General features: G+C 34.6%; 1 protein-coding gene across 1 annotated transcript in view; it reads right to left on the reverse strand.

Annotated features, from left to right (window-relative positions):
* Positions 1-5,299: 5,299 nt before the first annotated feature.
* The window catches only part of LOC125683786 (DNA helicase MCM9-like), a 34,370-nt gene continuing 16,671 nt past the window's right edge, over positions 5,300-22,998 (reverse strand). Inside the window, exons 11-19 of the mRNA XM_056140450.1 lie at positions 22,756-22,865; positions 19,898-20,044; positions 18,616-18,696; positions 18,163-18,298; positions 15,916-16,015; positions 14,573-14,673; positions 13,489-13,571; positions 9,469-9,547; positions 5,300-6,589 (exon numbers count right to left, since the gene is read on the reverse strand). Coding sequence (XP_055996425.1) covers positions 5,319-6,589; positions 9,469-9,547; positions 13,489-13,571; positions 14,573-14,673; positions 15,916-16,015; positions 18,163-18,298; positions 18,616-18,696; positions 19,898-20,044; positions 22,756-22,865 — 2,108 coding nt within the window. The 3' untranslated portion in view covers positions 5,300-5,318. The remainder of the gene's footprint in view (positions 6,590-9,468; positions 9,548-13,488; positions 13,572-14,572; positions 14,674-15,915; positions 16,016-18,162; positions 18,299-18,615; positions 18,697-19,897; positions 20,045-22,755; positions 22,866-22,998) is intronic.

Raw genomic sequence — 22,998 nt, forward strand, 5'->3', positions numbered from 1 at the left:
GTGTTGTTTATATTCAACATTGAAGGCTCTGTTCAACATGCACTAATTTCATAACTAAAGTTATTCCTATTATTTCTTGTACTGATGAAAACAGAAACACGTTTTTATATTTCATGAAACTCGGTATGAAAAAAATGCTTGGGTTTTGACTTGCGGGGGCGGAAAGAAAAAATGTGAAGGCGAGAAAACATGCAAACTTGCTTACTACAGGGCTGTCATCGTGTTCGTGTGGCGGGGGTCCCGAGATCAGGGTTTACGAAGTACTATTTTACAAAACGATCAAATTAATATGCCAGCATATTCATGTAATCCAATATCGAATCTGTTCAAGCCGTGACTACAAAGTCAAGCTGGAGCCATGGTAGTTGTTCAGTGTTACAAAGTGTTAGGTAATAAAGATAAACAATACAATGTCGAGATAATGCAAAAGGTGGACACTTTACAGATGAGACCGGAACCACTCACTAAGGAGTTCAGAATTTCAACAATCTTTATGCCGATAACTATCATCTAGTTTGTGTGCTAGATCTTCAAAATTAAATCAGAGTTGCTGCACTTAGACACTGGGATATCATACCCTAGTTGGAACTTAAACTCGTGGTCGTAGAGTCGTCCATTGCACAATTTTGTCAGGGATCACCATGCTCATTATCATTAACAATTCACGTGTTATGCTTGATATTAAGGAGCATGATTTCCCACTATAGAATCTTTATAGCCCCGCAGTCTTAACTTCTGTACCATGAAAATACGATGGGAAGCCACAGGGGCCCCTGGATCATGTTCTATACACACAATCCTGATCTACCCATGTTGACAACCGAGGATGTTGGCTTTCTATAAAATACAACATACTTTGTTAAGAGGCCTCCATGTTCAATATGTTTAGTTTGTTTCCAAGATGTTTGGGAACATTTTCACTATTAAGACCCATGTAGCCCTGCCCTGGAGCCCGAGCAGTTGACACAATGACCGCGGATGAGATGCTTTCATGCCCAGTATTTACCCTGCCCTGGATCCTGAGCAGTTGACACAATGGCCGCGGATGAGATGCTTTCATGCTCAGTATACTGTATGCCCGATTTTTGTACCAACTGCCTTGGGGTAAAGATCTTAAAATGTTTCTATGACCTCAGACCAGAAAACTCGCCACTTCTGTTCTCACATTCTTTAGCATATTCCACAGCCATTTTAGTGAAAATCAGTGAAGTTTGTGTGAAAAGTGAATAATGTTAATGATGATCGGACCGGGTATAGTAAGATAGCCAATAGTGTTCTGGAGCTTGGATTACTAGATGAAGCGAACAAGTGAAGGGGCTCCTAATGCTCACCTGAATATTGTAAAGATTTAAAAAAAAAAAAAAAAAAAAAAAAAAAAAAAAAAAATGTAAACTGACTTCAATTTTTTTGTGTCTCAATAACAACCTTATGACCTGATTATGGAATTTTATTAACCTTGATATTAGACAGAGGATTACAACATACGGTCTGGTTATAACCAACCATTATGCCAAATATGAACTTGTACTTCACAGGGCACTATTCTATCATGTCAGACACTCTATCTTCATTATAATGACCGTCTTCGCTTTACTAGCTTTGACTTCGTAACATACTAAAGTGCATTACATCTTATAGGCCTAGTACGTTATGACAACACAGCCTTACATGTAGGTAGATTGTGACGTCACATTAATAACGTAAGGACACAAACCTGATGGAATCTTTAATAATAGAAAATCGCAGGACGTGACTTTTTATTTTTCTGGAATTTCTCCGTCGACTTGGATGAAATATTCAAACTAAAATTTGATTTGAATACCAGTAGTTCTTTCGAATTTTTTAATATTGATAAACATTGAAGACTTTAAGGTATCTTTTAAGCATAATATAATGGTACAATGCAGTGAAAGTACTGAGAGTGCACCAAGTTCAAAGTCCCCCTTCTCATAGAGGTTAGCTCGAGTACTTCTTTTAAACAATAAAATGCTTTCTTTGTTGTTTCATCGGGTGATGAAGGTAGCTAGCATTATATAAAAAATGCATAACCCGCGTAAGCAGGTCATGCAAATTTTTTATGCAATGATTGCTACCTTCATCAACCAATGAAACAACAAAGAAAGACATTTTATTGTTCATATTTATATGTACAATGTATTTTTTAAAAGCATAAACTTATACTGGGTGGGTGTCATATTGTAATTCTTTGTATTAACACCCACCCATAGTATACACTATGACAATTTTAAGTCTCTCAGAATAATGTTCCCGATATCCACCGTTACTCTATATACACGTGTATATTTATAGAGCAGCAGGTTGTTTTTTTTTTTTATAAACTGTTGAAATTAATTATTATGTAATATGCATTTTTATAAGGACCCCTACAGGACTTCTGTTACGCATATCTGACATCTTTAAATACATTTTCGTTGGTTATTGATTTAATCAAACTATAAGGAGTGGAAATAAATAGTTTACTTTCTTTGATCCATTAATATTGACTAGCCACACGAGGGTGGAGCTGAATTATCTTCAACTGATATCGTCTTCAAGTGGAGGTGTGAGCAAGAAACAACGAGTTACCGGAGGAACGATGTACTAACCTACGAATGAGTGCACACGAAGTGCACCCCAGTCCTTGTCTTCATATACCTCTGCGTTTTTAAGTGTCATAACAGGGTTTACTCCAGTACGTGCACCGCATGGACATCATTACATCTACCACCCTTAATACTGAATGAAAACGCTAGGTACAGTGTATCATGTTTGTAAACGTTAATCAATTTGATTGCTTTTAATCATTACAAACGGTTCTTAATTTAAATGTTGATTTTTTCATAGAATCCACGGACCATGATAAATATTTACAATCGTTGTCTACATAGTACATTGATTCGTCATTAAATACCCGGCCCTTTTGGAAGAAAGATGTTCAGAAAAATGAACTAAAATAATATTAACAGGATAAACATTAATAGGAAAGGAGGGGACATATTAACATGTTATGCTTCTTTTCGATTTCCCCGTGTAATCAGCTTGTACATTCACTGTTATAAAAACTCACAATCCAACGTTTGAAACGAAGTAACTCGTCAATGGATAATATATCTCAATGAATTATCGCCCTTCCTCTACACGACTGTTACTAAATGGGGCGGTCCTTCGAATGAGGCCGCATACACCGAGGCCCCGTGTCACCATAAAGATCCCTCCCTGCTCAAAGACCGTGAGCGCCGAGCATAGGCCTAAATTTTGCAGCCCTTCACCGGGAATGGCGACGTCTCCATATGAGTGAAAAAATTCTCGATTGGGAAAAATTGTGTTGTGGGATACACTGTATAAATATAAGTAGCCTTTGTGCAAAGTATGACCCTACTGTTCCTCTGTTACAACGTTGTGGAATACATATGTATTTTGTTGACAAGTATCAGCTGTAACTTTATTATAACAAACGTACCGAAAATGGTACATAATTACGTCAACTTTGCTTCAGATATTATCAGCCTTCATCTGGCTGTGTGCTAGCTTAACAAGAGGCCCATGGACCACATCGCTCACCTGAGTCACCCTGGCCCTGCCGTTGTTTAGCTTTTGAAAATTTTAAAAGACTTTATTATCAATCCCATTTTCTCCATGAAAATTTTGACCCCAAAGGATCACAACAAAACTGAAAATGAATTAATATACATGTAACACAGAGATGCCTCAACACCAATATGACTAACATGACCTTGCAGTTCTGGTTGAGACCAAGGTCACAGAGCATGGTATGAAATGAAAGACCTTGCCATAAGAAATCTGTATACAGAATATGAAAGCTCTTATCTCAAATAGTTCAGGAGGTATTGAATTGGTCATATTTTTATTAAAAGGTCAAACGACCATAAGGTCAAACACTATAAAGTATAACAAGGTCTTGCCATAAAGATATACAAAATATAAAAGCTTTGCCTTAAATAGTTATATAGAGATATCAATTCAGTTTTTTAAAAGAAAGTAGGTCAAAGTAACAATATCAAATATGATGCGTTTTATAAAGTGTATGATTTGCACAAACTTGGATCTACTCTACGTCAGGAAGCTTTCATGTTAAGAACTTGAACCACGAACCATGAAAAATTCAAATTTTACATTTTTCTGGTCCAGTGTTTCTTGAGAAAAACGTTTTTAAAGATTCTCCTTACATATTCGCATGTAAAACTTTGATCCCTATTCTGGTCCCACCCTACCCCCTGGGGGCCATGATTTTAACAAACTTGAATCTGCAGGCCATGATTTTAACAAACTTGAATCTGCACTTTGTCAGGAAGCTGCCATATAAATTTCCACTTTTTTGGTCCCATGGTTCTTGAGATTTTTAAATGACTCCACCCTATTTTGGTATTTTCATGATTATCTCCCCTTTGAAGGGGGCATGACCCTTCATTTAAACAAACTTTAATCCCCTTCACTCAAGGATGCTTTTTGCCAAGTTTGGCCCAGTGGTTCTGGAGAAGTTGAAAATGTGAAAAGTTTACAGACATACAGATAGACAGCAGGTGATCAGAAAACCTCACTTGTGCTTTCAGTCTCAAGACCAGCCTATAAAAAAGGTACAAAGGCAAATGTGTGCTTGATGTTTTCTAACACAAAATTTTCTTTTGAAACCTTAAATTTGCTCACATCTGTGACCATCCTGCAGCTTTACTCTCTTACATTCTAGAGAAAATGGAGGAGAGGGGAGGGGGGTTTATTCTATCTTGCTCTTTGTCCATTGTTTTGTCTGTCATATGTAAACTTTTCATATTTCTGACTTCTTTCCAAGAATCACAAAGTCAATTTCACCAGGCTTGGCTCAAAACATCCTTCGGTACAGGAGATTTAATTTTGTTCAAATGAAGGACCATACAATTTCCGTTGAAGGATAAATAAGAAATAATGAAAATAAGAGATGGGGGTTTGCATGGGGGGCTTCTCAAGAACCACAAGGCTACAATTTGTCAAAGATTTGTGTACAAATATTCTCGTGTATTTTTTAAAACCATGACTTAAGCCAGGTAAGGGACCACTATTAGGATTTGAACTTTCTGAGTTGTGGCCTGGACTTTTTTTTACTGGTGAACCCTGACAATGGCCAAATAAATATGGTTCAGACTCAATTAGCATCATCTTGTTATAAGCACCTTCTGTGCCAAGTACAAGTTTCTCTATGAATGTTTCTTTATTACAGAGTTGTGGCCTTGATGTAAAGTGGGACAGAAGATGCAGTTATCCCAATATCCCTTGTTACTCCATATAAAACTCATACACAGTTAAATACTTTTTAATACTTTATTTCACCCCATTTTGACTTTCTTTGATGGATTAAAATCCAACTCAATGTTTAAATCATCTAATTCTTCATTGTCTTCACAATCTAACTTGAAAATTGAAGATTTGAGGGAATTTACTTTTGTCAGCCATGATGGAACAGACAAAGATTTGTTTCCTTCACCAAACTGAGATTTCTCCGTTAATATTGAGTTGACTGTATCTATAGACTGGTCTGAGGATGACCCCTTGTCCTTGCTAACTTTGAAAATATTTTTAGATTGGGGCTGTGTTTTTTCGTCATAACTCTGTGAAAGCACAGTCCCTGAGCATTCCTTTCCACAATCACTTACATTATCACAGCCGTCTTTTCTTGTTTCCGAGTTTTTCTCTGGTTCATGATTAAAATCTGTACATTTTACATTTGATTCCTTCTTCCGGAACTTCTTGAGTTTGGTTAGTGTAGAGGGAGAAATTTTATTTCCGTGACCTGATGGAGTTTGGGGGGAACATTCCAGTTCGCTACAGTTCTGTTCGGGATGCTGAAACCTTTCCTCTTCTTTATAATTGGTGTTAAGCTGGAGAGAGGATTCTTTTAATCCATTGTCTTTCTGTTCATCCACCTTCTGTTTCAAACTCTTTATCAGATTTTTGTTCTTTTGTTTTCTGATCCGTAGTGTTTGATCGCACGGTTTACTGAACACAAGCTTTCCCGCTTGTGTTTCGACTGTATTACCATTTTCTTCATTATCATTTCCACAACTCACTTTATCTTCATCCTTCTGCTCTATAACTTGTTTGAATTTAGAGGACTCTGCTATATCAGGGGCGAGATCTGTTGTTTTCGAGATCACATTTGTCAATGAACACCTCACTTCAGAGACATCCAACTGATTTCTCCCAGAGTCTCGAACAGGACGTGAAATCTGTGTCGAAGTCAGAGGACGGTTATCTACTGTTGGCGTAATGTCCCCATCTACAGTGCTACTGTTGAATAAATCCTGGAGTGACCTATCACAGATGTTCTCCTTGGTTTCTGTCAGAATTCCGTCCTGATCTGTGCTCACATTTCTTACATCACTTTTTTCCTGACTACATGATTGGTTATGTTCGGTATCTTGAACTTCTTCAATGTTTGATATCTTTTGACTGACAGAGTCGTTGTGAGTATCATTCTGGTCTTGTGACTCAGCTCTATTTGGAATTTCGCTAGTTTCAGCTGATTCAAGAGCAGACAATCTTGCCACTTCCTGTTGTAGAAGATCATGTAATTCCAGTCTGTTTAGTACAAGGTCAGCTGTAATGCAGAGTATACAGAGACATTTAGAATTCATACTTCAACAATGGACCATCTTACAGTCATCTCATGCTTACATTCAACATATGTACCATACAATAGGTCAACAGGTTTTTAATTGTTAGTTTAAGTAGAATTTTATCCAGCCTTTTTTTTGAGGATTTAGGTGCGGGGCAATATTTGCTCAAAAAGAAATTCAAGTCTGGTCTTGGATCCATGTTTTGTAGACTCAACACTATATGACCATGTAATCAAAATCAATGTCAAAGATAATTACTATATATATCTCCTATGTACACTAGATATATTCTAAATGTGGTTCCTACATGTACATGTATGTGTATTCATTAATTTAAAACTTAAGACAACTTTTGAAGAAAATTGAGGACAAATTGAAGTTTGCTGTGTTTATTAAAGCAACTTGCATAAAGTGAAACTAGGAAACTGACTTAGTCAGAAAGTACCTCGCTGAGAATTTAATTAATGTATTACGTGTACTAGTGGCAATAACATCGAATTCATCAATGTTTGCAATGACGGAATGGAGTGATGTTGTTTCCACGTTCAGGATCAACAGCATATCTTTTTAGAAAATGTAAAAGCTCTAAATCTAGTAAACTAAGTGGGAGGGTCTGCTGTAACATTGACCTTCAACCTCATGAACAAAGAATCTACGAGTGTCTTTCTATACTGGTTAACTACCTTTGTATAAAATGAGAAGCTTTTTGCTGAGAAATGTTCACAATAGACAGGCAGATGCCCAAAATGTATAGGTATCTTCTTTTAATAAACAATTACCTTTCTGCAGAATATAAAAACTGTTGACAACTTGTCAAGAAATTGTGTACATAACTTGGATTGAGGATCTGTTGTGACCTTGACCTCATTATTCCAAAATATATGTGTCTTTCTTCAATGGTCAATTACATTTGTGTAAAACATGAAAGCTTTATATTGAAAACTTTTCAACATACTGTATCCTGTCACAATGAAAGAAAGTAAAGAAAGAGTGAAGGTTTTTTGTGACCTTGACCTTTGGACTCCAAAATACATTTGTGTCTTCCTTTAATGGTCAACTATCTTAATATAAAATATAACACTTTAAAACTATTTAAGATATCAAGTCGCAATGAAAGTAATCACAGACAGAAGGACAGACAGAACAAAATCTTTAGCCATCAATAACTTTAGTCTAAAATGTGAAAGTCTACGCTGAAAACTTTTCTACTTATCATATCACAATATTCACATAGTAAGGACTTTTATGACCTTGACCCCAAAATGTATGAGTGTCTTCTTTTAATGATCAACTTCTTTATATAAAATATGAAAGCTCTATATTGAAACTATTCAAGTTAACACGTCACAACAAAAGTGAAGAGGAACAGATAGACAGTGTAATTCCTTTAGGGTTTTTAATATTTTCAATGCAAGGCCCTAGTAAATAGGTGGGGGTTTTTTAAGGTCAACTCCTGTTTAAAATTTGAATTTGTTCTGATGAAGACTGAGTTATATCATGACATACATACAAACAAAGTGATAAATTACCCCATAATTTACAAGCATCTTCCTTTCATTTTAAATTACAGTATTTCTGTACAAAATTTGAAAACATGGTGAAAAATGTTTGAGTTAGATTGCATCATATTAAAAGTGTTGATGGATACAAACAAACAAAGCAATATGACCCCCAAATTTATAAGTGTCTTTCTGTCATTGTAAAGTATTTATTTATAAGTGTCTTTCTGTCATTGTAAAGTATTTATTTATAAGTGTCTTTCTGTCATTGTAAAGTATTTAGGTACAAAATCTGAAAGTGGATCGGTGAAAACTCTTGAGTTATTGTGTCAAAACAAATGTTGACAAACTAATAGACAATGTGATTACTATAGGGCTCCTGCATTTGCAATGCAGACGCCCTGATAAAAGACTTTGATCTAAAACACACTACTAGAATACAATGGACAAAATCTGTCTACTCAGTCCATTGAAATGGCTTTACAGAAACAGAATTTTACTGAAGCAGGATTTGAGGATTTGAAATTGCTTAACAACAACAGGATTTGAATTTGCTTTACAGGAACAGAATTTGAGTTTGTTTTCCAGGAATTGGATTTGAATTTCTGAACAGGAACATAATCTGAATTTAAAAAGAATTTGAATTTGCTTTACAGGAACAGGATTTGAATTTGCTGTACAGGGACAGGATTTGAATTTACTGTACTGGAACAGGATTTGAATTTACTGTACAGGAACAGGATTTGTATTTGCTGTACAGGAAATAGAATTTGAATTTGGCGTGCAGGAAATAGAATTTGAATTTAAACAGGATTTGAATTTGCTGTACAGGAACAGGCTTTGCATTTCTTATACAGGAACAGGATTTGAATTTAAACAGTTGAATTTTCTATACAGGAACAGGATTTGAATTTGCTTTACAAGAATAAGATTTGAATTTGCTTTACAGGAACAGAATTTGAATTTGCTGTAGAGGACCAGAATTTGAATTTGCTTTACAGAAATTGGATTTGAATTTGATATTTAAGTATAGGATCTGAATTTGCTTTACAGGAACAGGACTTCAATTTGCTTTACAGGAACTGGATTAGAATTTGCTTTACATGAACAGGGTTTGAATTTGCTTTACAGGTAAATAATTTGAATTTGCTTTACAGGAACAGGATCTGAATTTGCTTTACAGGAACAGTACTTGAATTTGCTTGACAGGAACTGGATTAAAATTTGCTTTACATGAACAGGGTTTGAATTTTCTTTACAGGTACATAATTTGAATTTGCTTTACAGGAACAGGATTTGAATTTGCTGTACAGGAAACAGAATTCGAGTTTTAAGACTCCCCATCAGTCTACTAAGCTTACCTTGTACTTTGTATTCCTCAACAGCATTCTCAGGAAATGCAGTATGAAGTGCATTGACACCACCAAGTAAGGCAGCTCCCTTTAAAACATCAAATATTTCTTACTTTTTAAAAAACTATTAATTTTTTTATATTGCAACTTATTCTGGTTTCAATGAAACAAGTCTAAAAATGATGGCCTGAGAATATGCATAGGTGTCTTCCTTTATCGGTCAAGTACTATATACATGTAGCTGGGTTGGTTGGTTGGTTGGTTGGTTGGTTGGGGGGGGGGGGGGGGGGGGGGGCAAGGACACAAATTTGTCGAATTTGGGTCTACAAGATACAACATTAATTTTGTTGGATAAAACACTAGTCATCTCATTTTAACTTATTTAAGCAATGTAGACTAATGTACTTAAATTAAGCAATTTTTATTTCAATGAATCTTTGGAAATTGCCAAAATAGGCCAAAGTTATATTGTCAACTACTCTCGAGCATGGACTACACATTATCTCCAGAAAAGTTGACTGACTGTCGTTCAATCAGAATGTAGTAAGTGGAGTCTAGGCATCACCTCATCGCTCAGTTGAATATCTTAAAGAAATTGAGAGAGAGAGTAATTAGTAATCTATACAATAACAAGGTTGATATCTTACCGGGGTATGTTATATACTTATGTATCAAAAAACAAATTCACATTCATTTCAAATATTGATATACCCTGTGTGCTTGTAGTTTTACAAAGATTCAGTTAGTTGAATTTCTTTGATTGCATTAATACAAGTACAGTCAAAACTGCCATAGCGACCCACTGTATTAAGCGACTCACTCGTATGTGACCATAAAAAGTTCCCCCCAAGACGTTACTCTATATATTGTACCTGTATTAAACGACCACCTGTCTGACGCGACCAACGACCATGATTTTTACAACCTTTTCGTGTATTTTCACGAAATTTTACCTCTATTTAACGACTGTACATTTTTCGATTACAACGGGATTACTACTTTCGATTTCGGTTGAGCCGACTATTCTGGGAATTATTGCCCCTAACACTTTCGTTTTCAAACACACGACTATTCTGGGAATTATCGCCCCCTAACACTTTCGTTTTAATACGCACAGTTTGGCGATGATCTTGTTTAGTCTGCCCTCCGAATAAATTATTATACCCAAGCTGTCAACATGCAGTGTCGTATGTGGTTAATTAATAAAACCCGAGTTATTGTTTATTTAACAAAATCAAGGATCAGGGTATTTGAAGGTGTGAATTTCGACAAACTTTAAGGCTAAATCGGAAATGAAAATCTACCACTTGTTATACCATTATGTTCAACAGAGTAAAAAATTTGCCCGATTGTGATATAAATCAGGTGAATATTGTGCTTAGGACTGAAATTTTAAACGGAGTATTCGCAATTTTCCTGCATGAGACACTCAAGGTTTCCAGAATAATGACCGGATCTAGCGGCTCACTTCGACATGTCCCGAGTATTTGACACATCCGAGTTCAAGAAAATTTGCCTGCATTAGTTCTAAGCTTAAAAGATTTGCTGTGCATGTACAATGGATATTGTGAATTATTTAATGTTTCTCAAATTAAATAACATATTTCCAGCATGTATTGTACCAAAGGAGACGAAACACTTCACCATTTGCTTTCTTACCACAAGCATTGCATTTTTTAGTTACACTGTACAAGTAGGCTATACATAAATACCCTTTACAACAAATTGCTTATAAGTTTTAGAAAATTTACATGCAGTTCATAAATAATTTTTAAATCTCATGTAAATGTATAATATGAAATGCATGCAAAGTTTATCATTCTTAAGGTAGGTCCTTAGTCCTGGATTTGTGGGGTTTAGGTAGCATTTTTTTGTTTGGAATCAATAAATTAACATTCAGAGTAATGAAAAAAGGCAAAACAGTTAAGGGTTTCCATATTAATTTTCATTACATACATCACTAAAGTCATATACTCCGATGTAGATTTTTATGAAATTCATTGGAAACAGTAGTTTGTTTTTATTTTAATATAAAAACAACAAAATATTTTTTGAATTGCATTTATTTATCGGGAAACATGTCAATAACTAAAACACATGTCATTTTCAATATGTTCATCAAGTTTTAGAATAATATGTGGAAAATTATTAAATTAGCGTTATTCCCCAAAATGTTAAAAAACAAACAAATGTGGACGCATTTTCCTTATAGCATGGTTTACATATCATTTTTTCTGTTTATATTAGTAGAGTTACATCTGTTATAGTTATTCATGGGGAAAAATCCATACCTTTCCTTAATAATTTCAAATCTATAGCTTCCAGATTATGTATGCCCCCATAAAAAACTGAAGTCTGGCACCATACAGCTGAGCTATTTAAATCACTCGGGATTAAAATTGTATGTAATTTCATGAAAAAACACAGATAATGATTCCTTATCACCTTGGTAAAGTGTTTGTCAAAAATAAAGGAAATATATCGCATTATGGACTTGATAAATAATTGAATGAAAACAGAGTTATTGTCCTTGGATTCAATATTTTGAAACATATAATTGACTATTCAAATATAACTAAGAATTTTGAAATATTTTATGGCTAACAAGATTTTTTACAATAACTATTGAAAAAGATTCCAACAAAATTTATGTTCCTATCATTAAATTATTGACTTTGCAAAATCCTATGACGTCACACGAGTGTGGAACTACGTTAAATAGATTAAATGTAATTTCTGATGAATAAAAAATTATGATACACATTGTATTCTAGATTTTTAACTACAGTGTATTATTAATTTTATTTTACAACTATTAAAACCGTACTTGATATTCTTAATGATAAATTCCAAATACAAGTAGTCATTTTCTCCATTGTACAAATCATTTGCGAAATTTTATCCATTAACTGCGGAAAATAGGCAACCTGTATTAAGAGACCACCTGTCATATGTGACCTTTTTTCCATTCTCCGTTGGACAGTCTCTTAATACAGGTTTGACTAATTGCTAATTTCAAAATACAAAAAACGGAGTATATGGTACTTTTGTGTAAGATATGAAAGCTTCATGTTGAAAACTATTCCATATACCTTGTCACAACAAAAGTGACGATGAACAGACAGACAATGTGATTTAAATATTGCTTCCTAATTTTCAATGTGGGACCCTAAGGTGTCTTTCTTTTATGGTCTACTTTCTTTAATATAAAATTTGAAATCGTTATGATAAAAATTGTTAGAGTTATTGTGTCACAATAGATATACAATTAGACTTACATGTACATAGCAATGTAATCCCAAAATTCAAGTCTTTCTCTTATTGTAAAGTACTTCTATACAAACTTTGAAAACATTACAGTAGAAAAACTTTGAGTTCTTGTACACCTACTAGACAGACAGAAAATGTGATTACTAAGGGCTTCCACATTTTCAATGCAGGGTTCTAATATTGTTTTAAAGATAAATTCTAAACAAAACATCAAGATTTAAGGATGTTACAATGTGCAATGAAGCAACATATATTGTTGAAAAATAAAGTATTTTGCTTAACCAATCAAATTACAGGATGGACAATGAATCACGGGAAAGGATCGCAAAAACTTCAGATTTTCTGTATTGCTCTAGTTTACACACTTGCATTCCAGTAAACATCAAAGATCATAAGATTCTTATCACGAGTATTGAAGTGGGATAAGGAAATCCCACTCGAGGGATTTATTATCTAGGTCAACTCAAGGGATTGATTATCTAGGTCAAGGAGAGAACAACTTGCCTGGGTCTCCAAAGTGGCAGGGTTAACTGTAACTACATGGAGAACAAGTACCTGCATGGTGGATAACTACACACAGAACAAGTACCTGCATGGTGGATAACTACACACAGAACAAGTACCTGCATGGTGGATAACTACACACAGAACAAGTACCTGCATGGTGGATAACTACACACAGAACAAGTACCTGCATGGTGGATAACTACACACAGAACAAGTACCTGCATGGTAGATAACTACACACAGAACAAGTACCTGCATGGTGGATTCCATGAGTGTGACTGCAACAACTGCATCTTCCACAGTGACTTCATCTCGGAACATTAACCTAGCGTGAGCTGTGAAGACAACAGTAAGGGATGAATTCTGAGGCTATATTACACTGAGTGATGGTGTTATCAATGCTTCTAGATTTAAATCTATATTCATGGTCAAATCTGTTTTTGGACGCTTTTGCATATGACTTTTTATCAGTAATACTGTTGATGAATTTTACATTTAAATTATTCCAAACACCCAACAACCTTTCAATTTCAAAAGAAAACTCAAACAACCAAAAACACAACTTTCATGGTAAGGACTAATCTGTTATGTTCTACATAACTTTTAATATACTTTCACAGTAGGTACATGTATAGCTTACAAAGATTTTAAAAACTCTTAACAACCTTTCATTCATCCAACAGATTCGTGGGTCAAATCCCTAACCCAAACAGTTGTATTTTTCCCAAAGTAAAACTTGAATTTGTTCTGTTGCCAAACTAGGGGTCATGGTGGAGGCCATTTGAATCTACACTACATGAGGATGTTTGCATATTGATAAACTGTATCCTTGCTCTTCTTGAGAGGATTTTCTGAATATTTCCTTTGTAGACCTTTTTAACCCGCTTTGTGGCCCTGTCCTAGCCTAGCAGGTCATGCTGTGTACTGTGAAGCGACATGAATGTGCACTACATGAAGATGTTTGCATGTGAACTGACATTTTATACCATCATGGTTATTGTGAAGATTTTCCTTTATAAATCCCTTGGTCAAATTGACCCACTGGTTCTCAAGAAGTTGAAAATATGAGAAGTCTATTAACTGAATAACAACTATCAGACTCCCAGCAGATTTTTGATCAGAGACTAAGTTTGCAAAGAAACAGAAAAGGTCTCTTGAGCTTTCAGCTAAGGAGAGCTAACAAAAAATATGTACTTATGACAAACTACATTCAGATTATGGTCAGGTTCAATTTCAGCATATTTGACCTTGAGACAAATGTATGACCTTAACCTCTTTTAGTCCCATAGTTTTAACCTAGATCTTTTAATTAAACAAAAAGAATACAGCGTTTTACCTTGAGAGAGTCGAATCATGCTCTGGAGTAGGCGCATAGTGGTTCTGGCAGCATTGCGGTCATCTGCTAATCTCTGTGCTTTGTAATACTGCCCCAAGACCCTTAAACGTAAAGCATTTACATTAACATTTATCTTCCCTCCTGCAAAAATTGCAATAGTATCATTGGTTTACACTGATCACATGAAGACCACATACATTCCATACACTGTCAGTGGTAGCCATTAGTCCTTATACCAATTAATAGAAGAGTTATTTCCTTTCTCACATTTAATTTGGTTTAGAAGTGGCAGACTACTCAGTAACACAGTTGAAAAATCCAGTCAAAGAAATAAATTTCCAACAGTTAAAACAGGGAGAAAATGCAACCAACCAGACGAGGATTCAAACCCAGGCCCCCCGAATTTCAAGTAAGGTGCTCTACCAACTAAGCTATCTGGCCAACAGTGATCGAACATGACTGACTGCCACATTCCTCCCTCTTTAAGTGTCTTCACACTTAAAGGTACATGTATTAACCCAGGATCTTTACCCCCTGGCAGGCAAACCTGCAAGTCTAGGGGCAATCAGTGGCACCAAATGTAACAGGAAGGGAAAAAATGCAATGGACCAGACTAGGATTCGAACCCAGGTTCCCAGAATTACTAGTCAGATACTCCACCAATTGAGCTATCATGCCACTGGCGACTGAACCCGTCTGACCACCATAAAACCGCATGTGGACAAAACATTGGTTATATTTTTATGTATACATGGCTACCACTGACAATACATTGAAGACAAATACACGCACTATAAAATTTCTTACGTCACTTGTGTGTGACGTCATAGTTGTTTCAGGTCAGTGTGTATCTTATATGATTGCTCAAAATCAGGTGCAAGTTTTATTTCTCATATATTAAATTATTTGTTATTTTAAAAACAAAAATGCAGTTGGTAAGATATATTCATTACATAATTAATAATACATGTACTGTTATCCAATCTTAATTCTGGTTAACTAATGCAACCATCACACTTAAACAAGCTACAAAGTAGTTGTAGATAAATGTACAAATCCTTATTCAGCTTAGATGGTAAATACCACGACAGCCTATGAAATATCAAGAGAGGTACCGACTGTTTAGCACAGATAAAAGTTGGGGGAGGGGGGGGGGGGGGGGGGTCATTAGTGTGGGAGGAAGCCGGAGAAAAACCTTTAAATGTGTAACCACCACATCCTCTCATAAACAACCACTGCCAATAAAGAGAATTGAAACCGTGGGGAAATATACATGACCACTGTGCTACTTAAGAAACCTCATATAGGTTTACAGAATATAAATCATGAAGTTTGAGCTTCACCTTATAGCATTCGGGGTGAGTTCAGGATTAATGGTTTTTATCAAAGAAAGATAAGCTTGCATTTTCTCCATGCTCCATATTGTCTTGGGGTCAATGTCACCTGGAAAAGAAATTACACAATGAAATTTTCATAGTGTGTGAGGTGCAAGAGAAGTTAGTTGTGCATGTTTATAAACAATACCTTCAGTACTTACGGCTCAATTTCATGAATTCTAACCATAGCCATGTTTATGAGAGTTCAATTTTATTTTAAATTTCCTTTTTCGAAAATCTATGTCCTTGACACAAATAGCATCTATTGATTTCAGCAAAAAGTATGTCTAAGAGTTATCGTTTATATGTTATAGCCCTACCAGTAGGTTAATTAATAAATTGCACTGTCCCAAATTGTCTGGAGTAATATTTCAAAAAAAAATTTAAAAAAAGGAAAATGTGTTGTGTAGATTTACGCACTTGGGTACTCAATAATGATAATTAAAGGGAAAGGCAACCCAAATTTTTTTGTTTTACATGTTACGATATGATTAATTATATGATAAAAATTTGTCATACTATTCTGTTGATATACGGTCTAGAAGTTTTAGTACTTTGAAAACATGAAAAATTGAAATTCCCACCTTCTATAGAGGCTGTCATGATGTGGAACTCTTGTATTCAAGACCACAAAAATCAATAATTTTGACGTCATACCGTCTGTTCCGGTTTTGATGAGATTCTAAGATCATCAAAGATGTGCATGAGGTACATTTTACGAATAAATAGGTTGATGCCTTCCTGTCAAGCAGTTAATTACACTAATGCAAAAGGGAGATGTGGAAAAAAATTTCCTCGAAATTCCTGACCCAACCAAGAGATCTGAAAAGAAAAGGCTATGTACACTGTGGATTGATCATTTGCGTAATGACAAGTTCAGGTTCGAAACATTTGTACGAAGAAATGTGTACTATCTGCCAGGTCTGCAACACAACTGAAAGTCTTCTTTTCTTAATTTCTTCTTGCGAAAGAATGGGCTCAAATCTATACAGCTCCAAATTTAACTGTTCGTGACTTGTCATGTTTACAGAGCTGCTGATGAAATAAACCGGAAGCGACGGTGTGACATCATAAATCAAACTTCAATGGCCGCTCTCTTACCGGCGGGTAATTTTAAATATATGATAGATTAATATTGATTTAATTGTTAAGCAAGGATTTTTGTTGCTAAAGACTGCCATTTACGATATCAGTAAGTAATACTCTATTCATAAAGGAAACAGTGTGGTTAGGGTTGCCTTTCCCTTTATCTCCTATATAACAAACTAATCTTCTAATACGGGACTTTCGAGATACAGATCCACTCTTGACTTTTATCAAGTGTTTAACGTAATTTGTAGGGCATGTCACTTCCGGATAACAATAACAACAAAGTAAACAAACATGGAATACTTCAAATACTTCAATTATCAAATTCCTGTATTTAAATGTTAATTTGAAAAGAAAGGAGTCACTACAACCATTTTATAGGAAAATGCATTTGATTAAATTATGTGAGTTGGCGAGGGAAATAAGTCTAGGGAATATCTTGAGGATATCAGTAAAACTTCACACCTTGCACCCAATGATATGCGTCTAAATGTGCCTTTTCCCTTTCATCTAATTTACACCCAAGTACTAAGCACTAATAGTGTGACTTGGATCGTCATCGTAAGACAGCGCATAGCTCTTTACGGACCATCTGCTAGTGAAACACCATTTGTATCGATGTCAACTTTACCCTACAATTTGTTATTATCAAGTGACTGTGGTGTATAAACGTCAAATATAATCGGTTGTTCCGGCACATCCCGAAAGTTCTGCATTGAGTAATTTACACAGTCAGCCAGCTAAACCATATCCTATTTTCTCTATCATCGAGATTATAAATCTATATATACAATAAATAACTTAAGATGTTGATACATAAGTGTGGAAAAGGTCAATACATATAGTATAGATTTTCATGTAGTAATAGGGTTTCTTAATTATTTCTATAGATTTTCATGTAGTAATAGGGTTTCTTAATTATTTCTATAGATTTCCATGTAGTAATAGGGTTTCTTAATTATTTCTATGATGGTTTAAGTTTGCGAATCACTGCCTTCATAAAGTTGGAAGAAATTAAACCACTGCAAACTTTTCCCATTTTTTAGTAATATTCTTTCTCTAAACGGAAATATTACATGATAAACCTACAGGATCTTTGTTTTCTAAAATGAAATATTACATTACCTAAAGGATCTTTGTTTTCTAGAATGAAGCTAGAAACCACTTTGTCCCATTCCTCATTTTGAGAATCCAGTAACACCAGAACAAGGTCAAACCTGCTCAGCAGTGGACTGGCCAGGGCGATATTCACACTTAAACTCTGTAACACACAAATTATGGTGACATTTACAAAATATATTTTGTTGCCATCTTTCAAAGCTGCTTTATTCATTTTCATAATGAATAACAAAAAAAAAAAAATTGTGAAAATATCAATGCACTGAATTTTAAAAACTGATTATAGATTAAACAAGACATCACTTCCACACTGGCAAATTACATAAAGCATTATCTCAGAACATGAGTATAGGAACAGTTCATACATGTAGATAGTCCTGAAGAAGAGGGAAGACAACAAAAGCAAACTTTTCTCACACAAAGTCAGGAGAGTTACTGGTACAGGTGTAAATGACCCACCTGATTTGGATCATATTGACCTTTGGGATTGGTTGCTGCTAGAATAGTAGTTCGAGTGTCCAGTTTACAAACTATGCCGGCCTACAAAAATTCATTTTCTATAGAAATATACATACATATGAAATATATATCATTAAAGAGTACTTACATGTACATGTATATATGTCACTTAAAGAAGCATTGTGGCTCAAAAGCACCTGTCATATATCAATACAGGAATAAAAACTATGTACATTTGTAATCACCAAAGATACTGTACCATTAATCAGCATTAAACACCCATCAAACACTTGTTAAAAACCTTCCAAGATTTTCATGTTCATTAAAGATAAGTTTACATCACATGATTTCTATTTACATCTGATGTGTAGTACAGTGTAGGTAGGAGGATAGAAGACAATAAATTATGTGAAATAAATAACAGACAATGGAAGAAACTAACAAAACAGACATTAGAGAGTTGTAACATTTCACAGATGGGATGTTCCTATGTTTTTCTAATGGACAGGGGTAAAATTAGCAAGAAATACTCACAAAATGTGAGTTAATTAGAAAAAATTGTGAGTGAAAATAGTGGACACTCGAAAATCTTAACGAGTGGTGATTTACAATTCACGATCGTCTTGTATCCATTCTCTATGGTGATGCATCATTTGTTGTTTTTAAACGTGCACTCAGAATCATATAAACCCTTACATGAACGACAAACTTAAACAACCGTTTCTATCCGTCTATTTCTTTTATAATAAAGTGTATTTGTTAGAAAATCAGAATTAAATAAATGCTTTAAAGGTCAGACATCCCATTATGATACAAAAAATAGACATATGGTATGAAATGGGAAGACTTTGAACCTCGACCTGTGGTACACATGTGAAGGATTACAGGAACGATGGTCAAGAGACCTGACACAGCACGATATGACCTACGTCAGTGACTTGTCCAAGTAATGGCTGTTTGACCCACTAGGCTCAGTAATCATGGGGAAAAAATCATTGATTTAAATACAGGTAAAACATGAAAAAGAGCAATGATTTTAGCTTGTAGGTGTTTCTTTTACCGTGGATTTTATATCAACAGGTTAAATTTTGCCTGTGGTGATGGACCATTTATAATTTAATTTGCTAAGTTCATAATAAAACTGATGAAAGCTACAAAAATATTTTACAAACATTTTTCATAAAATGCCTCGTAGTGTCTCGTTAGAGCAATAATAAATTTTCACACTTTAACATAACGATTATGAATGTTCGTTTCTTACTTCTACAGAATGGAGTCTTACCTTTGCCACACTGATAGTCTGTTGCTCCATGGCCTCGTGAATGCTGGCCTTGTCGTGCTCACGAATGCTGCTGAACTCATCAATACAACACAATCCCCCATCTGACAACACAAGGGCTCCGGCTTCCAACTGCCACTCCCCACCGTCCTGTTAATTGACAATTCTATTAAATAGCAAAATTCATGTTGAAGATGGCAATTCATAAGATACAACGCCGTGGGCAAAACAGGTTCCTATAAACTACATGTATTTCATCAACATTTTTAAAAACAAACTTCACAAAATGTTTAGGGTGATGATGTCATTGATATTTCTCAAAACTGAATGTGATTGAAGGTGGGTGGTTTTTTTTTAAAGAAGTTAAACCTCTGTTTACGAGTTATCTATATTTTGCAGCCCAAAGAAAATCATTTAAGGAAGTTAGCTCCTGAGGTTTTGAGCACAACTGTACCGGATGCTATAACTAAAAATTTACTGGTTCAATACTGATTCCATTGGTGCAAACATATTACACATCTATAAATGAACCCTATCCAGTTGAAAATTTTTGTGTCAGTTCAAATTTTGAAAGAGTTTTGGCAAAATATTAGATGACTGTGGAATATCTACTGTATTGTATAATGTTGACAAAATGAATACTAACTGGATTATCTGTCATGTTAAACAAAGATTGAAAGATCAGTTTATTCAAGACTGGGTATCTAAATGCAACGAATCTTCTAAAGGTATAACTTACAGACTTTTTACAAATCTTATTTTTAAATGTCAAGAATATATATTGACAAATATTTCAATACATAAACAACGTATATTAACCAGGATTAGAACCACAAATCATAAATTACCCATAGAAATGGGAAGGTGGCTAGATATAGATCCAAATCAAAGAAAATGTAATATTTGCAGTTCTGATAATGGAGATGAGATACATTATATTCTTATTTGTCCTGCTTTAAATGATATTAGGCGACATTATATACCAGAAATATTTCATACTAGACCTAATGTTATAAAATTTCATAATCTATTTGCATCCAAAACTGAAAAATTACTTTTAAAATTGTGTAAATACATACAATTAATTACCGAGAGAGTAAACCCTCCGGGTTAAATGTATATATAGTCTATCATTGTATTTATTCATTATCAAAATTGTAATATATATTTATATGAATTACTTGTGCATGCGTGAATATTGTTTTTGAATGCTTGTTTAATATGTTCTCTATGTTATGTTAACAGCGAATGAGAAAAATAAAAACTTGGTTAAACTTGGCAGGGACTATACTTTGTGGTGGAGGGATTGATTAATCAAAAAGTTCTAAATCTGCATATTACAGCTTCAGTTTCATCCAATTTTATCTTCTATTTTTATACTCCTTTACGTGTATTTCAGTTTTATAATTTATGATACAAGTAGTTGAGATTTGGAACTAGTTCAAATGTTGTAATTTATTAATTTGGTTGATATATTTTCCCAAACAGAACACCAATTTTTCAAATTTTGTATAAAAATTCAGTATTTTCTCCAATGATTTAAAAATTTGATATCTATTAACCCCCAACTTTTCGAGTTCCATTTTGAATTTTAAGACAAAGACCTTGAAAATTATGTGAAATTATAGAAATTGACATTACTCCTAATACATGTCCTTTAAAACTCTAAAATTTGATATCATGAATTGTTTCGTATATCAAGTGCAAAAAGGTCACTATTTATTTCCATTACTTGTATTAGACTCTTTTTTTTTTAATATGTCTTGTTAAAAGACATGATAATGTATCTATTTCATGTAATGATTGATTTGTGTTGCTGTTGTGTTGACACCAACAGACAAATCAAGTTTAATTGAATATATCTTGTATCAATTTTAAGTGCAAAAAGGTCATGTTTAGAACACTGTACACGTAGCTCAATATCAAGCATTGTGACCCCAGTTCTTCTTCTTAATCTCCTAATACGCAAGATCGTAAATACCGAGTTAGCGGAACTCTCTTGTAAAGAAGTCCAGAAAATCATGTCGATCTTAGGCATTTTTTGTTTATTCAAAACATGGCATCGGAAGACGATTTAACCTCCACGTGCTTTCCACAATTAAAAGCATTTTTAGATGAAAGGTGTGTAAAAGCGTCTGGATACAGGAAAAATGAACTTCTGAATTTAGCTCGCGAAGCTATATATTTTGACGCAAGCTCTTCTCAGCTTTGGGAATTTCCTGGCTGACAGCAGTGGGAAAAAATCCACCACATTTCCATTAAAATCTATCAGTTGTGGATATTTCTGCGTATTATGTTTCTTTCTTGAATCATTAACTACAGTCTACTGCAATGCAATGACAATACACCATTGTTAAAATCGGGTGAATCGATCACGACAAAAGTTGCAGAACTGGTATTATTTACCAACATGCCCAAATTCTCGCAAACTCTGGGTCTCACGAGACTTTGAAAGGGGAAAGTAAAATTTAAAACCAAGACAGAAAAAGTAGTCGCGATCTTGCGTATTGTCCTCCAAATAGGAATCAGAAATATACTTCCCAAAAAATTCACATTACTCCAAATCTCATGTGTGAACCTCTTTAAATGCGAAAAAAGTTGATACAGGTAAGAGCAGATATTGATGTAAACATGAGGTTTATAAACCTTATAGGAAAATTTCTTTGACATATAAACTAGTCTCATATAAATTGATCAGTGTGTTCCTATATTGTACAAATATTTAAATTTACATATAAGTAAAATTTACATAATGCTATTGCTGATATGTACCAAAGACAACTTATAACCCCACCCCTTCCCCAGATTACCTGCATCAATTATTCACTAAGTACAGTTCAGAATTGGATACGACTTATCACCTTCACAGCTGTGACCGTCAGTCCAGCACTAGTACTCCCTATCCCAGTGGTCAACACGGACCTGGGGGTTATCTTGGCTGCATATTTCAGAAACTGCGACTTTCCTGTACCTAAAATTATAAAAACATAGTAAACTACTTCATCTCAAACTGTTTCCCTACAATGCATTACCATGTAGCAGGTATTTCTCGTGCAGTGGATTTTTTTTAATGCATTTTGGTGGATGATGATAATTAATCAAAC

The sequence above is a fragment of the Ostrea edulis genome, chromosome 6 (genome assembly GCF_947568905.1).
Source record: "Ostrea edulis chromosome 6, xbOstEdul1.1, whole genome shotgun sequence".
Taxonomy (NCBI): domain Eukaryota; kingdom Metazoa; phylum Mollusca; class Bivalvia; order Ostreida; family Ostreidae; genus Ostrea; species Ostrea edulis.